General features: G+C 42.1%; 1 protein-coding gene and 1 long non-coding RNA gene across 3 annotated transcripts in view; one reads left to right on the forward strand and one right to left on the reverse strand.

Annotated features, from left to right (window-relative positions):
• The window catches only part of RNF144A (ring finger protein 144A), a 67166-nt gene extending 61117 nt beyond the window's left edge, over window positions 1-6049 (forward strand). Inside the window, exon 8 of one of the 2 annotated variants that reach the window (XM_080999326.1) lies at window positions 672-6049. In XM_080999326.1, the coding sequence (XP_080855452.1) occupies window positions 672-803 (132 nt within the window). In that variant the 3' untranslated portion in view covers window positions 804-6049. The remainder of the gene's footprint in view (window positions 1-671) is intronic. The other variant, XM_080999327.1, reaches the window with a different exon arrangement.
• Window positions 1-17057, reverse strand: part of LOC308473781 — a 314717-nt gene extending 297660 nt beyond the window's left edge. The window contains exon 1 of the long non-coding RNA XR_013984313.1: window positions 17047-17057. This is a non-coding gene — a long non-coding RNA (uncharacterized lncRNA). The remainder of the gene's footprint in view (window positions 1-17046) is intronic.
• Between the last annotated feature and the right edge of the window lie 1205 nt (window positions 17058-18262).

Consider the following 18262-nt stretch of genomic DNA (forward strand, 5'->3'; position numbering starts at 1 on the left):
AAAACCTCCAAATATACTATTATATAATACAGTAAGTAATGCATGCCATTCCTTATTTTGAATGTTGTTCAACAGTACCACCTGCTGGCCAAAAACAAATTGACTTTTTCAGGACCAATAAAGAGAAAGTTAAGTAATCTGAATCTGAAGCAGAAAGAAAGAAAGAAAGATGGCTTTTTTCCCATAAGAAAAACCCTCCATCCAAATCATCCCTGTTTAACTTAAGACAGTTATGTTAATGGATGTATTACGTCAAATGCTAAAGGCTGCACCTGTTGTACTTTTCTTTAGCTGGACAATAATTGGAACCATACTTTTCAAGTGGGTCAGCAATTTGGAGATTTTGATCCTCCATGGAACTGAATCCTTAGATGCATATTGAACAATACCCTTCTGAATCCCATGCCTCCTCATAGGCTACCCTGGGGAGTGCGTAATTCCATGGATAAGCTCAGGGCCTTTCATGAGACAGGTGACAGGGGTGCAAAACAGTTGAAATTGCAGTTGCCAGCCCTTTATTTTGTGTGTGTGTGTGTGTGTTTGTGTGTGTGTGTGTGGCAACAGTGTGAAACCCCTTGCCACAGAACAGTTTGAAAGGGGGCAGGGAAAACTCTCCCCCAGTCCCCCTTCAAGCAGATTATTGATCTTCTTTCTTTTTCTTTTTTATCCAGGTCGTGGGGATCTTTGCAGGGTTTGGTCTGTTACTGTTAGTGGCCTCCCCTTTCCTTCTGCTTGCTACCCCATTCGTGCTTTGCTGCAAGTGCAAGTGTAGTAAAGGAGACGACGACCCCCTCCCGACTTAAGGTGGAGTGAAAGTAGGACTGGCTCATCATCTCAGTGCATTTCCTACTCACCCACCCTCTTCTTGCACTTGACATTGTGTTGGCCTTACTCGCCCTGATTCCCAACGTTGCAGGAGACAGGAGGCGCCACGATTCCCAGCGACTTTGCCCGCAAGTCGGTTTACAGAGTGCAAGGCATATCCTGGTGTGTGTTTTTTTTGGGGGGGGGGCAGCGCGAAGCAAGCTGGGACGTCGGAAACATCATGTGTCAGTAACGCAAGGCTACGTTGGCCAATTTGGAACTGAGACGCTACGGTGTCGAAACAAAGCCCGTTCAGCATATCTATTTGCATCAAATTGAGGTGTTAGACATGTGTGTTTTAAGAATCGCTTACCATTAAAAAAATAATAATATCAGCCCATTTTAAAGTGTGACTTTAAATATCTTGTCTAATGAAACTGAAGTCTCTGTTAATATTTGCCCTGGGAAAATATTGGGCATCCATACACCCCTGAAGCTGTTTCCCATGCAATATTATAAGAACAATCTGGTCATGTACGTATAGGCCAGGAATGTTTGGGGGGGGGCTGATGCAGCCCTCCAAGCCAATGTTTCTGCATCCCTCATGCCACCAAATTTGGTGGTGACACTAAAAAAGTAGACACAGCCTGGGGGATGGGGATTGAAACCTTTCTGCCCACCCCAGCACCAGCTAGGGATCCCCTTTTCCCCATAATGGGGAATTGGATAGGATTGAGCTGTAGCCCCCGCTTCTCAGCTGATCTGCATGCGTATGTGTGTTGTCCGTGAGCATGTGAGAGTAGGGGGGGGGGCAAGCTGCACCCGCCGCTGGCATGGAGGGTTAGCAAAGTGTGAATGCATCTATTAAAAAAGGTTAGCCACCCCTGACATGCGGCATCCTATGCCTATATCTTTTCAATAGGATGCCTCCTAACATTTTGGGAAACGTGAACTATTTGTGTGGATGCACATTTGTTCTTTGGAACAGAAAAAGAAATTGCCAACCATAGAGGCTGAGATACACAACCCAGACCTGCTATTATTATCAAGGCTCTTTTTTTAAAAAAAGATGTTGGTATTCCTTTTCTTTGAAAGTCCGTCTGACATTCTTTTCTACATCTCTCTCACCCGTTACGTGGCTACGTGTTGCATAAATAGGGCTACCTCTGGTCAGGTATCTTTTTATGTACCTATATGTCATTTTAAGCCAAATAGATCTTCTCCTGAATAGAATGCAGAGGGAAGAAGGAAAGAGTGTAGTATTGAGCCTTACATCCATCTCAGTGCATGAGATGTAAATTTATTTGTACAATCATTTCCACCCTATAGAGTATGCAGATTTTTAGGCTCTCTTGAGTTTGCTTTGTTTTCACTTTTCTTTAATTAATGCAAGCGCCCGCAGTTGTAATAATATAAAGAGTCCGTTGAGACTGATAGGTTTTCCAGTCCATTTTTAAAACTGTTATATCTCGTGCTGTATGATACTGTGACAACAAACATTTAGTTCTGTTTGTTTTTAAGCAGCCCTCTCTCCCCACCTTCGTTTTTCTTTGTTTATCATTTTGCTGCTCTGTTTGTTGTCCCGGGTCTTGCCTAAATTGAGGTGCTGCCATTATCCTGAAGGAGAATGATGTGGACATCAACTTACTATATCGATAGGCTACTCTATGTGATTCTTCCGTGCTGCTTTGGGTGAGAACTGTAAACAAACTCTCCTAAAAGCACATAAGTTTCCATAGTAGGAAAAAGTATGAGTTGAAAATGTAGTATATAATCAAAATGAAACGTGATCCCGAAGAATGAAGACAATGGGAAATCTTTTGATCCCTGTGCAATGACAGTGAACAGGAGCTAGGCCTACATCTCAGGTAGGTGACAACCAAAAATTTCCAGGCATTAAGTACACAGCAGTGGGGATTGGGCAGGTAGCTTGTGAATCTAATGTACACCTGGTTCATGCTGTTCCCCACATGCCAAATAATCGATCCATTGATTGCAGGAGGGAAAGGAACCTGTTCTGTCTATCTTTGGACCTTGTTTTATATACTAATTCGCCCAACCAACAGCATCATACGTTGCTGTGAAGGTACCCCCTCAGACATCAAGTGAGGATGGTTTGCCTGCTCCTGTCAAGTTGCACAGGCTGTTATGTATGGAAACACTTAGTCCTCTGCTGTGTTTTCAGCTATTTAGCTTACAAAGTTAACAAATTCACTGCCTGGCTCTCCCAATTCTCACCCTTTCAAATAACGATGGAGCTGAGGCAGTGAGCATCCGTGAAAAGTGGAAGAGACCTGCTAAGGTGGGCACTCGCTTTTGTTCTCTCTGGTTACCTCAGGTTGCTGACTGCGACTTTGTTTTGTGTGTGCTTGCATGTGGGTGAGTACAGAACCTCCAGAGGTTCAACCATCCATCTGATGCCGTCAGACAACAAAAAAATCCAAAGTTGCATCACACTAGAAGCAAAACGGCGTTAGAGGCATACTTCTTTACTTGCCTTCAGGTTGCAGCCTCCGTCTTTGGAAGCCATGCTGTTCCTAACATACCACATCCTCAAAGAATACTTCGATGAGGGGGGGAAAACCTCCTTTAACATTAAACCAGACACTGAAATCGCTTTTGCATCCTGCATATCAGACACATCACACTGTGTTTTAAGTTTGGGTCCTTGCTTAGAATCAAGTAGTTGCCATTTGTTGGGAATCACATATTTTGACTGCCAGTATTTCTTTGAAATGTGTGTGTGAGAGTGATATAACATGAACTTATTTAAACTTTAAATTTCAAGCCTCTGTAGAGGAACATCAGATATTAGCATTTTTATTCTCATTCTAATGAAGGGTGGACCTCATCTCCTGGTATCACTTGTATTTTATTTCTGTACTGTTGCTGCTTTTAGTGCATTGCCTTAAATCCCTTTTTAATGGACATAATGTTTTCTTTTGGACAATACTGATGTAAAGCTCATTCCATGGCCTAGGACGGGTCTGCAACCTTTAAGACAAAAAGAGCCACTTGGACCCGTTTCCGAAGAAAAACAACAACTGGGAGCCGCAAAACCATTGCGACATTTAAAGCATGCGCGCCGCTGCCCTCCGATCTGACAGTGGGCGGGAAGGTGACATTGGGACGGTGCGTGACTAACGCACGCCCCGCCCCCATGCAACGTCACAGCCAGTACAGCGCCCGCCACAGTGGGGAGTGTTGGGGCGCACAATGCGCCTCCTCCCCTCACTAGTATCCGCGGCAAAGGTGTAAAAGAGCCACATGCGGCTCCGGAGCCGCGGGTTGCAGACCCCTGGCCTAGGACATTCAAACCCCTACCAGCTGACCTGGGTTATACTTCTACACACGCTAAAATGAGAGCAGCAACTAGCAAAATGTTCTGCTACACCTGCTCCCTAAACTTTAGACCAAACTCCAGTGTATGCCAAACTGAGCTTCACCCATGTGGGGCAAGTCATTTTGACTGCATCTTTCCTCGCCCACCTATAAACAAACCTCATTTTGCAGGTGTCTTGTGTCTTTCAAGCTTCTTTGGGAAGCGCTTGGGGTACAATTCTAGTTGTCTTCACCTTCAACCCTTGTACCCTACAAAGTCACCATTTTTCTAGTGTTGGGCATGGCAGTGTTTTAGATAATGTTTTATTCTGTGTACCTTTGGGCTGCAAAAAAATAAATAAATCAGAACTATTTAGACCAATTCTTCATATGCAATGAATGGTCTAGTGTAGTTAGCACAATATCTTTTTGTCTGAAGCAGAGCGACAGAAATTTTGGACATATGAACCATGTTAAGAAATATATACATACAAATACTTGTTTGCAATTGTAAATATTTGGCTGGGAGAGAAAGTAATAGTTTATTTCCTAGAGCTGCTTCCTCTATGGGTTTGGGTTTCTGAATTACTTGATCTTCTTTGCAATATCACACCAATGCATTAGGAATCCATCATTGTTCCATTTTTGATTTTCAGACTTTGTTCATGCTGCTATACATGCACACAATGTGTCACAGTTTTCAGTTCCTGCTCATTTGTTTTTAATGAACATGAGTGCATATACATGCTTGTTGATTTCTCTTTTTTTTTTTAAGTCCACCTGAGGCAATGCTATGACTGCACTAAGATCCTTTGAAGGCCTTTTTTTTATCCATACTTCAATTTAAGTAACCTGTAGGAGAGAGGGTGGTACAAAAAAAAGTGAAATGAAAACTGCAGCAAATTCCAAAAATAATGTTGAAAAAAGTCTTAAGTTGAACAAGAAAAAAGGGTGAGGGAATGCAGGACAGAGCCAACCCATGGAACTCATCTCTGGTTTTGTGTGTGTGTGTATCAAAGCTCTTGAGGGACGCGGGTGGCGCTGTGGGTTAAACCACACAGCCTAGGACTTGCCGATCAGAAGGTCGGCGGTTCGAATCCCCGTGACGGGGTGAGCTCCCGTTACTCGGTCCCTGCTCCTGCCAACCTAGCAGTTCGAAAGCACGTCAAAGTGCAAGTAGATAAATAGGTACTGCTCCGGCGGGAAGGTAAACGGCGTTTCCATGCGCTGCTCTGGTTCACCAGAAGCGGCTTAGTCATGTTGGTCACATGACCCGGAAGCTGTACGCCGGCTCCCTCGGCCAATAAAGCGAGATGAGCGCCGCAACCCCAGAGTCGGTCACGACTGGACCTAATGGTCAGGGGTCCCTTTACCTTTACCTTATCAAAGCTCTTTGGCCTGGTTAGCTTTACAAAGAAAGAGATTTCTCCCAGGGACTCTACTGAAGATGGACATTAATGGAATTAGTTGATGGCGGTGGCATTAGGGATTTCCCAACAGCTTGTAATCATGCTTACTTACTAATACTCTTCCATAAAGTAAACGCCTGCCATTTGTGTTTAAAGCCCCATGATGGTTCTGGCTTTGTTAATGTGTGTATCTTTCTTAACAAAGATGAGGAACCTTTGGTACAGGTATAGGTATGTGCCCTATAAACAAATCCCTCCCTTACTCATTTTACCATGGGTGTATTTTTAACCTTGTATAGAGAAGCACGGAGGAGTCATGCATATGTATAAATGATGTATTTGACTAGTGTAAAAAGAACTTAAATTTTTGTTTTCTGTATTTGAAATGTAACTACATTTCGTGCCACTAACACTGTGATGTATAAAAGAGCTGTTGAATGCCTTTGAATGTTGTTTTGTACTTCGAATCATATTGAAGAGTTTTATTTGTAATTTCAATAGATATTTTAAATGAACCTGTCTCCTGTCAGAAGTTTGTTTATTCCCCCCTTCCCTCTTAGCCTTCTCATGGGCTTGTTCTCAATGAGAAGTCAACACAAAGTGATTATTTTTTCAGGGCTATGCTTTGGATGTTTTCAACTGCAAGAAAAAAACACATTTAAGATATGCATCCTGGTCAGCAATAAGCCACAGGGCCTACTGGTTTGTTTCAGCTAAACCATTTTATTCCATCACATGCAATATGTGCTTCATCTGGCTGGCTGCTTGCAAGAACAGTACAAAGAACCATCCACCATGGAACTGAGCAATGATAGAGATTCAGCCACCAGAATCTCTATCAGCAACTTTAGCTGATGGAGATTCTGGTGGCTCCAAGTCCTTTCTGTTGTTCCCAGTCAACCCATATCAGAGTGACAAGATTTCAATCTTGCCCAATGTTTCACTAACATCCTACTTGCTACTTCTGCTCCACATAACCCAACCATCTCAAATTGGTGAAGAAATAATATTTCAGTGTCAAGCCTGTTCACAGTCCTGCGGCTGTCAAAAGGCCTGGTTTAAACTTAAAAGCCTGGGGTGTTTCCAATGATATTTTGTCCCAAACTAACCCCTTGCCTGTAAGCAGGGCCTGGTTGCCCCCTCCCCAACCTGGCATGCTTTCTCCCTGTCCTTCTATACAGGCTGATTTTGTATGTGTCGTCCCCACTTCTATATTTATTTATTTTTAGAAAAAGAGGTGCCGGAACTCACCGTGAATGCCTCCCTTGTTCTCTTATAATGGCAATGGTGCCCAACTGAGAGGAGCCAGAACAGTTCCAGCTGGGGAAAAAAAAAAAAAAAAGCTGGTCATCCCTATGTTTAATCCTCAATCACTCAGTTGATTTTCCATTGGGGAATAAGTTGTATCTATCTTTGAAGCTTGCAGCACTGGATTATTTGTGTGCAGGATCACATTTTGACAGGAAGATGAGCATGGGCACAGTGACGACAAGTATGCCTTAACTGCCAAATCGAGATGAAATTATCATCTGAACTCACTCGGTCCTTTTTCTTCTTCTTCTTCCTGGAATCAAAACGCAATCATTACTGCTTTTTCCCCATTAACAAATCTCTGCACAAGAGGCACCGCAAAGCAACTTAAAACGAAGAACCCTTAGGATCGTGTAACGACTTTTGTATAGTAAATTGAGAGTTCAACCTGTGCCTTTGGAGATGTAAATAGAAACGAGGTCAAAATGCCAGGATGCTCAAGACAGCCATAAGATTTGCAGACATCTCCCTGGAAAACGCTTCAGGTGATATCTAACTCGAGGAAGAATTCCTAGTCACTTGCCTGTCACTCCAGCCCTGTCTCCCAAAACACATTTCGCCCCATGCATTCATATATCTGGTAAGCTGGAATGATAGTGGCCAGGCACACAAGGTTTCCCCTTCCCTCCTCCATCGCCCTGACCTACTGGGCAGCAGTGTGCCAACATTTAAAGCCCAAGTGACTGTCAGAAATTTACCCAGGAGGGCTGGGTAAGTGTAAGTATATTGGCTTAGAAAAATTATTAGATTTCCTTGTTTCCCCAGGGAAATTCATCATTTCTACAACAGCACCTTTGAGAAGTGATTCAATCTGTTATTTGTGTACACTTATTTGTGAAGATGAATTGACCACTCTAGTGCTATATCAAGTTTAATTTAAAATAAGAAGAATAAAGGAAGATGTGAAAAGAACAGCCTTTTTGTTTTCAAGCTATGGATAAATAAGGCCTGCCTAGTTTTTACCTCTAAACGGAATGCAGCCTACCAGACATATATTCACACTGTAAACATTTTTTTAAAAATCTGCTTTGCAATCTCAGGCAAGCCACTAAAAGCAAGTTTATTGAACCGCTAGTAGCCCCCAGTTTTGATATGAGTTGTATTCAGCCTGGTTGGGCAACTGTTGAACAGGTCTCAGTTCAATCAAACCCAATAGATACACAATGAGGGGATTTTTTAATGAATATTTGGCAAGTAAAATGTTTTTAAAAATTAAAAAATGTGCAGGTATTAGCATGAGAGTGTAATTTTTGCCTTTATAATAAATACTTTGTCTAGCCATGCTAGAAAATGTGAGCTACCAACAAAAAGATTTCCAGGCAAAGACCACCATGCATACATTTTATTCTTCAGTAAATGTTGGTTGTTCATCCTGAAAACTGAATGGCTAAAGGCCCAATGATTGTTACTTTAACGATGCAATTCTGCCCGTTTCTTTTACAAGCAAGTGGGTTTTTAAGCATCTCATATTTTCACTTATTTTGCTAGGAAACCAGCAGGGCGCACTCTTTACACACATTAAAGTATGGCAAACAGCTTCCTTGATCAAATATTTCACATAAGAAATAGATTTATTGTAGTGCAGATCCACTAAACATTATTTTGTGTGATAAACATTATCAGTGATCACTTAATCCTTGCTGACAATGAGGCAGGCACATGCTTAGGCCGCTGCAAAATATTGTTAATTCGTCTTTTATTGCATATTAGCATGCTCTGTTTTAGGAAAAAATACACAAATGAAAGCGAGCGGGATATTACTTTAACTGAGGTCAAGCACACAAGCACTTTTTGCTTAAGCTGGAAGTGTTCCAAGATGAGAAAATATTTATTGGAATAGAAGGAGATAAGTATACAACCTTTAGAAGACATCTGAAGGCAGCAGGGAAGGGTTTTATTTTTTAAAATGTTTAATGTTTTACTGTATATTGGAAGCTGCCCAGAATGGCAGGGGCAACCCAGCCAGATGAGTGGGGTACAAATAATAAAATTATTATTAATTATTATAAGGCTGGGTGGTGGTGGTCTAAAATAGATTCATTGTGGGGGAAATTGGGAGCAGGGTTTTTACAAACACAACTATAATGGAGCAACAAGATTTAAAATGGAATGTGCAGCCGCAGCAGAAGCGGATTCAGGGGACAAAAAATGTGTGTGTGTGTGTTTTTTTCTTTCTGAGGTAAAACATTTTACTTTTAGTATGTAAAGAATGGCAACCTTCTGAGGTAAAATATTGGACCATGAAGCATGATGATAATGGGAGTTACCACAGTGAACCCTTTTTTTAGTACTACTTTCCACCAGGTAACAAATTCCCAAACCCCAATAATCCATTAATTTGACTTTGTGGTGCTGCATCCACAGCCAAAGGAGATGCGTGAGGACACCCATCTCTTTCCATATCTGCTGCCCCTCCCAGCCCTCCCAAGCCTGCTGTTTGAGGCAACTGCCTCAGCGATACAAATGGTCAGGCCGGCCCTGAAAGGATGGAGACTTGTGGCCCTCCTGATGTTGTGGGACTCCAACTCCCCACAGCTTCAGCCAGAATGGTCAGGGGGGATGGGAGTTGTAGTCCAGCAACCTTTGGAGGGCTACAGGTTCTCAAAACATAGTCTGTGCTAAGAGGTTTTTGTTGCTCTCCTCAAATGGAAAAGAAGAAATGGCTGGGTATGCTTCAAGAACCAAACAAGTTACTAACTGGGCACAGAATTGAAAAGACAAACATGGTAGAAACAATATGCCTGCTTTAAAATTGGGAGTGGTAATGGAATAATTCCAGCCTTCTCCTACCAAAACACAGTGAAGCACCTTTCATTCTTTGCTCATTGCCCATCAGGTATACATTTGCTACATTTCTTCCCCTAGGCTCAGAATTTACAGATGAGATCCAAATGTGCACATGGACACTCAAATCAATAACATTTTATACATATTCCGCCTAATATTTCATGTCCGTGGGTTAAAGCCAGGCTTCCAACCTGTAGCAGAGACATAAAAAGAAGCCATATGTCTGCACTTTGAATATTTATAAGTGCTCAATCACCCCTTTGTTCTTACGGTTCTGGGTGATCTTTATTATTTTAAGAGCAATTAATCACGTTAAATGTAAAGTAATGCCTTCGATTCGAGCATCAGGATGAGTGCTTTGATGATGGCCTTGTACTCAAGTTGTGCCTGCTAATAATTTTCTCTCAGCTGTCTCTGTGTAAGAATTATTGCTGGCACTTATCTCTTCCTGAACATTTCCACAGACTGAGCTGGTATTTTATTAGCGTACAGGGAGGGGATGATCACGCTGTCAGCATTAACACATTTTTGGTAAAGCACTTGCTCTCCAAGGTATTTCAAGATAAAAAAAACCTCATTTTATTCTTGTATTTAAGTTTCTGCTTTTTGTCTGAAATGCAAACTGCTAAATAGAGAAACTCTTCAAGAGCGAGAGTTGTGAGATCGAGGAAAAGCCCAAAGGAAAGGAACATGGATAGGGTTTTTTAAAAAAATAAATACATAAATTGGGCATGATCCAAACTCTGCAGGCTTAGACGCAAACATGGGATTCCTCCTATATAGGAAGTGCCTGTTTGCATCTGCGGTGAGCAATACTCTATGCATTCAATGTGAAATCTCTGTACAGACATGTGCGCAAGACTCTTTAATAGTATAGTGTCTCTTAAAGAGAAATGTGTTTGATGGCACCTTGAGACCGATTTTTAATATGTTTCTATTACAAATTGGCATGGCAGGCAACCACCTGCTTCTTCAGATGCTGAATTGGAAATGGGGAAAGTAAAAAAGCCAGTTAAAAACAAATCCAGATAAAGCATTCAAAAGTTCTTAAAGGGACAATACTAAATACAGTGGTACCTCGGGTTACAAACACTTCAGGTTACAGACTCCGCTAACCCAGAAGTAGTACCTCAGGTTAAGAACTTTACCTCAGGATGAGAAAAGAAATCGTGCGGCGGTGGTGCAGTGGCGGCGGGAGGCCCCATTAGCTAAGGTGGTACCTCAGGTTAAGAACAGTTTCAGGTTAAGAATGGACCTCTGGAACGAATTAAGTTCGTAACCAGAGGTACCACTGTAGTGCAAATTATGCCACATCTTTATAGTGTGGAAAGAAACCATAATCTCTGTTAAACCCAACAGATTAATATAGTTCCATTTCTGGATGAACTCCTGTCCACATATTTTTGCATTTCATGTGCCCACATGGTTTTTGCCTTCTTAAGAGTAGCTCTGAAATCTGCAACACTGTGTTTTGGGTTCGTTTTGTTTTGAGTGCCCTCTGTATTTATATCTGACTTTGGTCCTTGAGTCTTTGCCTTCAGGTTAGGCCCACTTGCCCAATGTCAATTGCTGGTACACATTTAATGCATGTAATTAAGTACACAACACTGGCAGACATTAAGGTATAAGTCCTATGCAGTGCAATTTTCCAGAGAAAGAGGTGCCTGAGCTCACCATGAACTTCTCCTTTGTTCTCTTAGTACGGCAATGGCACCCACCTGAGAGGTGCCAGAGCTGAGCACCGATGAACTCTGGCTGGAAAAAAAGCTGTAATTGTCTTTTGAGATGATGTGCTGTTTCCTATTTCTGTGTTAACTCCAGTTGTAACTAGGTTGGTTTGGTTTGCCTTCCGTCCTGGTGCAGCTGCAGAACTAGATGCAAATAGCTAAACTCCTTAACTCAAGAAAAGTTAGACAAGTCGTCTTACATATGAATCTTCTAGGCTGTTTTAGAAGCCCCACAGAATTGTGCCTCAAACTCCTATCTGATGCTTCTCTCGTGATGAAAGAGTTGTGTTGGCTGCTTTTCACCCAATTCTCTAGTGAAAATTTGTACAGTGGTACCTCAGGTTACAGATGCTTCAGGTTACAGACGCTTCAGGTTACAGACTCTGCTAACCCAGAAATAGTACCTTGGGTTAAGAACTTTGCTTCAGGATGAGAACAGAAATCGTGCTCCGGCGGCACAGCAGCAGTGAGAGGCCCCATTAGCTAAAGTGGTACCTCAGGTTAAGAACAGTTTCAGGTTAAGAACAGACTTCCAGAACGAATTAAGTTCTTAACCCAAGGTACCACTTTATTGTTGAAGTCATCCATCATCTTCAGCAGCAAGTGAGAAGGTGTGTAGGTGAAGCACAAAATGTAACGATGCAAACTGACCTCTGGAAAAAAGACAAATTTGCTGGAAAGTTTATTCTAATTGGCTGGTTTTGCATTAATCTCTCCTCATCTTGCCCCTATCCTTTTCCATCAAAATAATAAAGCCCCCTCTGTGCCTAGCTATGTTGTGCTGGAAGTATATCCCTGGTTAACTCAAATATTAATGAACATTCTGTGACAACACAGCAGGTAGCCAGTGGCTGAGGATTGGTGCTCATTTCAATAAACTTGAAGGTAGAGCTCTGGCACCTCTTGACTTTCAAGTTTGCAGCTGAGAGGCAACTGCAAGCTGAGTTTACCTCACATTTGTCTTAGTTTTCAACAGTCCCTGTGACATTTTTTGGTAAATTGCTACTAGTTTTCAGGAAATATACATTTCCAATACTTTAATTTGACGCCTCATTCATATATCTTGAATATTTTGGAAGGGAAGATTTTTGCTTTTTTAAAAGATTTTTTTCTTGGCAGGCTTTTAAGTATCTCCTGGTGTCTTTGCATGTTTTATTGCTGCCCTTTTCATTGTTTTATGGATAGCAATCCTCGATTATTGTTGTATGTTGCTTTGGAAAATAGCACACAAATGGAAATGTGTATATTGATATGTAACATGCATAACGAAAAGTACATAATCTTTGACCAAAGATATGCATATTTCCGTTAGGCATATTACATATCTATATGCACATTTCCATCTGTCTGCTATTTTCCAAAGCAACATACAACAATAATCAAGGATTATTATTTTATTGAGTTGACATCCTGGGATTTTTCACTGAAAGACAGCAGTATTTGAAATAAATCAAACCAAGTGTGCCCTTGCAGCGCCATATTGCAAGAGGCAGCATGGCATGCTAGATTTGACACAAACTCATTTGAATTGAATTGAGTGCAGGTATATTAATCTGGTAAGCTCATAAAAAATCGCTGCCTTCTGAGATACCAGATTTAAGGCATTTTTTTTTTCTGTTACAGGAATGGAAACATCAGCGTGTCAAACACTTGACTGATTTTGTGGCAGGAGGAGATTTTTATTCTGCTTGTCATCTCGGGAAAGCAAGTGGGGGTTGAGTCTCGAAAATCATGCCACACTGTGATGCTTTCAGACAATCTCATCTGAGAATGAATTGCGTTCCCTGCTTATGGTTGGGACAAGATCAAAGCTAAGATGGCATCCATATGGGTATATTGGCAAGCCACTGTTTTCCAGGTGTGTGTTCTATTCTCTTCTGGTTCCTTGGAGCTGCCTGTGAGCTAGATAATTATACAACAGAACAATGAAGACTCTTGAGGACCAGTAGCCAAGGGCAACAATGCTTATGCAAATCTTATCCACTCTGATCACACTCCTGCTGCACTGGCTTCATGAACCAGCTGGACCTAAAGTTTTCCTTACAAAGGAAGGAAACAGGACCCTGCTAATTTAAATCTGAGGTTCCAAAAGGGAGTGTCAGCTGCGTTTTAATTTTCAATGCACTCTTCTTTAAAAAGAAAGAAGGAAAGAAAGTCGCTAGCAGAATTAACAGAGAAGAGACAAAAGGACACCTCACAGAAGAAACACACCCAATAATTTTAAATGAATGGTTTGTGGGCATTGTTAAGTTATTTTAAATTCCTGCCTCTAAATAAAGCATTTTTGTATACCAGCATATGACAAAAATGATGCAACAGTACATCTTCAGTTTAAAACAACATCGAAACTTGCATAAATACAGTAGCATGACATGTAATATGTAAAACCAGCATAACATTCACTCATTAAATAAACCTTGCACTGTTTTTCAAAAGTTGTAATAAAAAGTTTGTTTAGGTGTGCAAATTATTATTCTTAAATTGTGCCCCAAAGAAAATTAGAAACAGTAAGGTATTTTAGGTGGATCGAACTATTTATACTTTGAAATATATACTTTGGAAAGATAGAATTTTGATCCAAATTATAGCATTTCAATGATCTTCATGTGAAAACTAAATATTTTGCAAAACAAAAACAACAACTTTAGTGGATGTGTGTATCTCTCCCCCCCCCCCCCCGGATATATACACAGAGTAATGCTAACAATAAAGTTTGGCGAAAACATCCATTTTATCATTGTAGTTTTGTACTGGTGCTACTACAGTAAAAATGCAGTCCTGGCCTACAGCGTGACAAATGCTACCTTAACCATCTGTTGATAAACTCTGACTGTTGTCAATGACATATACTAATAGCCTTCCATCATCTCAGACCAGGACCCACGTTTAACCTCATCCTGCAACATGTGCCCCACTTTTCACTGTTTAGTATAGGTCTGTCCCTCCATTTTCCTCAGCAAAAGTAGATCAAGACAGAGGATCAGAGTGAAGCCATGCTATCATTTACCAGCATCTGATTGCATTCTACCTGTACAATGAATAAAACATTGTTACAGGGGTTTTTTTTAAAGTAGAGGCTAGATGGCCATGATCGGAGATGCTATAGTAGTGAATTTCCTGCATCACCAGGGTTGGCGTGTTAGGGGTTTTGGGGGAGAGGTAGTACTTCTGGTGGGGGACACGTTGTGGTCCTTCTGGGGTAGGTTGTCCACCTTTGATCCCAATCCTGCACTCAGCTCTCACCTGTGGCTCATAGAAGCTGTTAGTAAGTGACAGAGATATACCCCAGGAAATAGCTTTGATTGGCTGGCTAAACCAGGTAAGGGTAGCTGATGGGTCTCAAACCCTCGGTGAGTTAGGGACTTCCCCTATGTGTGAAGACAGGCTCTAGAGAATTGAGCCGATGAGACCAATAGTGGGTCTAATGCTCAAGAAGGCCTTTCTGCATGCTTTGTGGAGAGAAGTGAGGGGCAGATGGGGCTCATCATCCTGGGAAGGTAGACCATCTAGAAGAAGGAAAACTCTGATCCTAAACTTCTGCTGCTTTCTGGGATATCTTTGGGAAAACAAAAAGCAAAGGAATAAACCCTACACAAATCTGGAGTGGAGTCCCTGCTGCCAAGATGGTGCCAAGAATATTGCACTGCTTTTCTTTGGACCACATCAGCGAGGCTGAGAGGGGATCCTGTTGTCTGTGCAAGACCTCCATATGCTCTTCCCAGGCTTGCGCCCCAGAGGTGCACTCCATTGTGTCTGAAGATGCCAGCAACGATCAGGGTTAGACAAAATCAGCCTTTCCCAATCTGCTGCCCTCCGGATGTTTTGGACTACAAGCCCCATCAGACCCAGCCAACATGGCCAATGGTCAGGGGTGATGGCCAGTTGAAAACAACTGGAGGGTGCCAGGTTGAAGAAGACTGGATTAGATGTCTTTTGTGTTCCCTTCCAATCCTATGACTTCTTTTGGTGCTCAGATTTGTTTAATAAAAGCATGCACCAATCTCTGTCATCTCCAGGCAGGGCTGAGAAGGACGTCCACCTGAAACTATGGAGAGCTGCTGCCTGCAAGTGTAGACAATACTGATCTAGATGGATCAATGACTTGACCCAGTATAAGGCAGCTTCCAAGTTCTTATGGTGACAGTACTATGACTCCTGAATGTTTTCTGAAGGACAAATGCCCCTGCAGTCTCCATAACAAAATCCTCCCCCCTGACACACACACACACACACACACGATAGATAGATAGATAGAGATAGATTAGATAGAGAGATAGAGATAGAGATAGAGATAGAGATAGAGATAGAGATAGAGATAGAGATAGAGATAGAGATAGAGATATGGGATTACAGTGGTCCCTCAGGTTAAGTACTTAATTCGTTCTGGAGGTCCGTACTTAACCTGAAACTGTTCTTAACTTGAAGCACCACTTTAGCTAATGGGGCCTCCTGCTGCTGCCGCGCCGCCAGAGCACAAGTTCCGTTCTCATCCTGAAGCAAAGTTCTTAACCCGAGGTAATATTTCTGGGTTAGTGGAGTCTGTAACCTGAAGCGTATGTAACCTGAAGCGTATGTAACCTGAAGCGTATGTAACCCGAGGTACCAATGTATGCAGCTTGTAATTGTGGTGTCCAGAATTATCCTGGAAACTGAAGTGAATTTAAGTGATTTTTATTTATTGCTGTTGTGTGTCCCTACTCCTTCCCTCATTTCTCTGAAATGATCCACGTACAATATGTATGACAGGCAGGTTTACAACAGGGATAGCTCTTCTGTCCATAAACAACAGCATCCAATATATTAAAGCCTACTTCACTGTTCCCCTAAGGAGCCAGAGATGGCAGCTTTCGCCTTATTTTTAAACCTCAGTGTGTTCGTTGATGTACAGGAAATCCAAGACTATGGACATCTGGCTTTCCTTCCCCGCTTTGCCACAAAGGTCCATTATGGTCTGTGATGAGCACAGCCTCTTCTTTATATGTCTCCATTTCCCACAGAAGTTGAGGTGCCCCTGCTTTTTTTCTAACAGGGATTTGTTTCAGAACAGACAATTGCAAACCATTTTCAATATTAAAAAGAAAACGTGTTTTGTGGAATGGCAGCGAGTGTGTGGGAGGGAGGGAGAGCGAGACGAGGGTACTAGTCTTTAAAGCAATCTCTTCTAATGGGGAATCCTAATGAGAAATGTAGCAAGCAGGAATGCTAACACAATTTCAGAGGAGTTGTGGGAGTGAGGGATCAGTCCCAGCTAGTTGCAAGAAGTATCGTTAGCAAACATCTCTTTTGACTGTGTTGCCTCACCTTTCCTCACTTACCTGGGTGTTAATCCAGGGCTCCGTTCTGGTTGCTGTTGCCAACTCCTTCTTTCCTAACAAAAGAGGTTTAAAGACTGTCTCAAGGCAAATCTAAAAAAAATGTAGTATAAACACTGGGAAACACTGGCCTGCAAGTGCTCCAGTTGGAGAACAGCCTTTACCAAAGGTGTCATGGCCTCTGAAGACACTCGAACTCAGAACACAAGGGAAAAACGTGCTAAGAGGAAGGCACGCTTGCCAAATCCACACCGTGATCAACTCCCACCCGGGAACCAATGTCCCCACTGTGGAAGGACGTGCAGATCCAGAATTGGCCTCCACAGTCACGTACGGACTCACTGTTAAAACCGTGTTTATGGAAGACAATCTTACTTGGCTATGAGTGATTGCCAAAGAAGAAAAATCCAGGACTGGCTCCAGACCTGGACAAGTGCTTGGCATAGTGTTTTCAATGTTCCCTCTCCATATGAACTATCTCTTGCCATGTTTCCCCCTTGTGGTACTTACACCATTTCCCCCAGCTTCTGGCACTGCATTGTGTGGCACAAAATGGCAGCTACCTGGTTTATTTTTTGCCCTTCTTTTGTTGCACGATAGCCCCTCCATACTACAATAATATAGTATCATTGGGAAGCATCACAGAACAACTGATAAAGCAGAAGAATTCCACCACTCATGCACTATTATTGTGTCAAGAACACATTGCAGAAAAAGCCGGCGCTAAAACTCAGGTCTGAAGGGGCCTTTCACTTCCAGACTGAGCAGAAATTGCTAGAAGTTGCTGCCAGCTCCTCCTGGGTAACTTACCTACAGCAGAATTGGTCCCTACATAAATTTAATTTAGTTTTAAGAGTCAGCAACCCAGCTTTCAGGATGGCTCACACTCCTGTTTGAAAAGGCAAGGTTATCTTTGAATCTGAACTCAGTTCCGGCACCTTTCAGGTGGGAGCCATTGCCATTCAAAGAGAACAAGTGAGTTCCGGCACCTCTTTTTCTAGAAAAATAGCACTGCCTTCAATGTTGGTGTACCTATCACACCACTGTCCAGTGGACAGCAGGAAGAAACATCCTAGTGCTTAATTAAATTAAACAAAGCCAACACCACTGTAGTCCAGGAACAATAACCCCACAAAATGTAGTAGATATGGAAGGAATTCCAAAAAAGTTGATGTACATTACAGTGGTACCTCGGGTTACATACGCTTAGGTTACAGACTCCGCTAACCCAGAAATAGTACCTTGGGTACTATTTGCTTCAGGATGAGAACAGAAATCGTGTTCCGGAGGTGCAGTGGCAGTGGGAGGCCCCATTAGCTAAAGTGGTGCTTCAGGTTAGGAACAGTTTCAGGTTAAGAACGGACCTCCGGAACGAATTAAGTACTTAACCTGAGGTACCACTGTACTGCAGTTTGACTTCCTGAACAACATGCTAAAAATCCCAAGCAATTCCACTTTAGCAACTCCCGCCATCTTGGAAAAATGGTGACCATTCTATGAAAATGGAATGTGACCATTTCACTGGTTCTGTAGTACCTAGAATCGTGATTTTGGAGTCTACAGCCAGGATGTCTTTCATGGGTGCAGTCAG

This window comes from Podarcis pityusensis (assembly GCF_964106645.2).
Source record: "Podarcis pityusensis genome assembly, chromosome: 3".
Lineage (NCBI taxonomy): Eukaryota > Metazoa > Chordata > Lepidosauria > Squamata > Lacertidae > Podarcis > Podarcis pityusensis.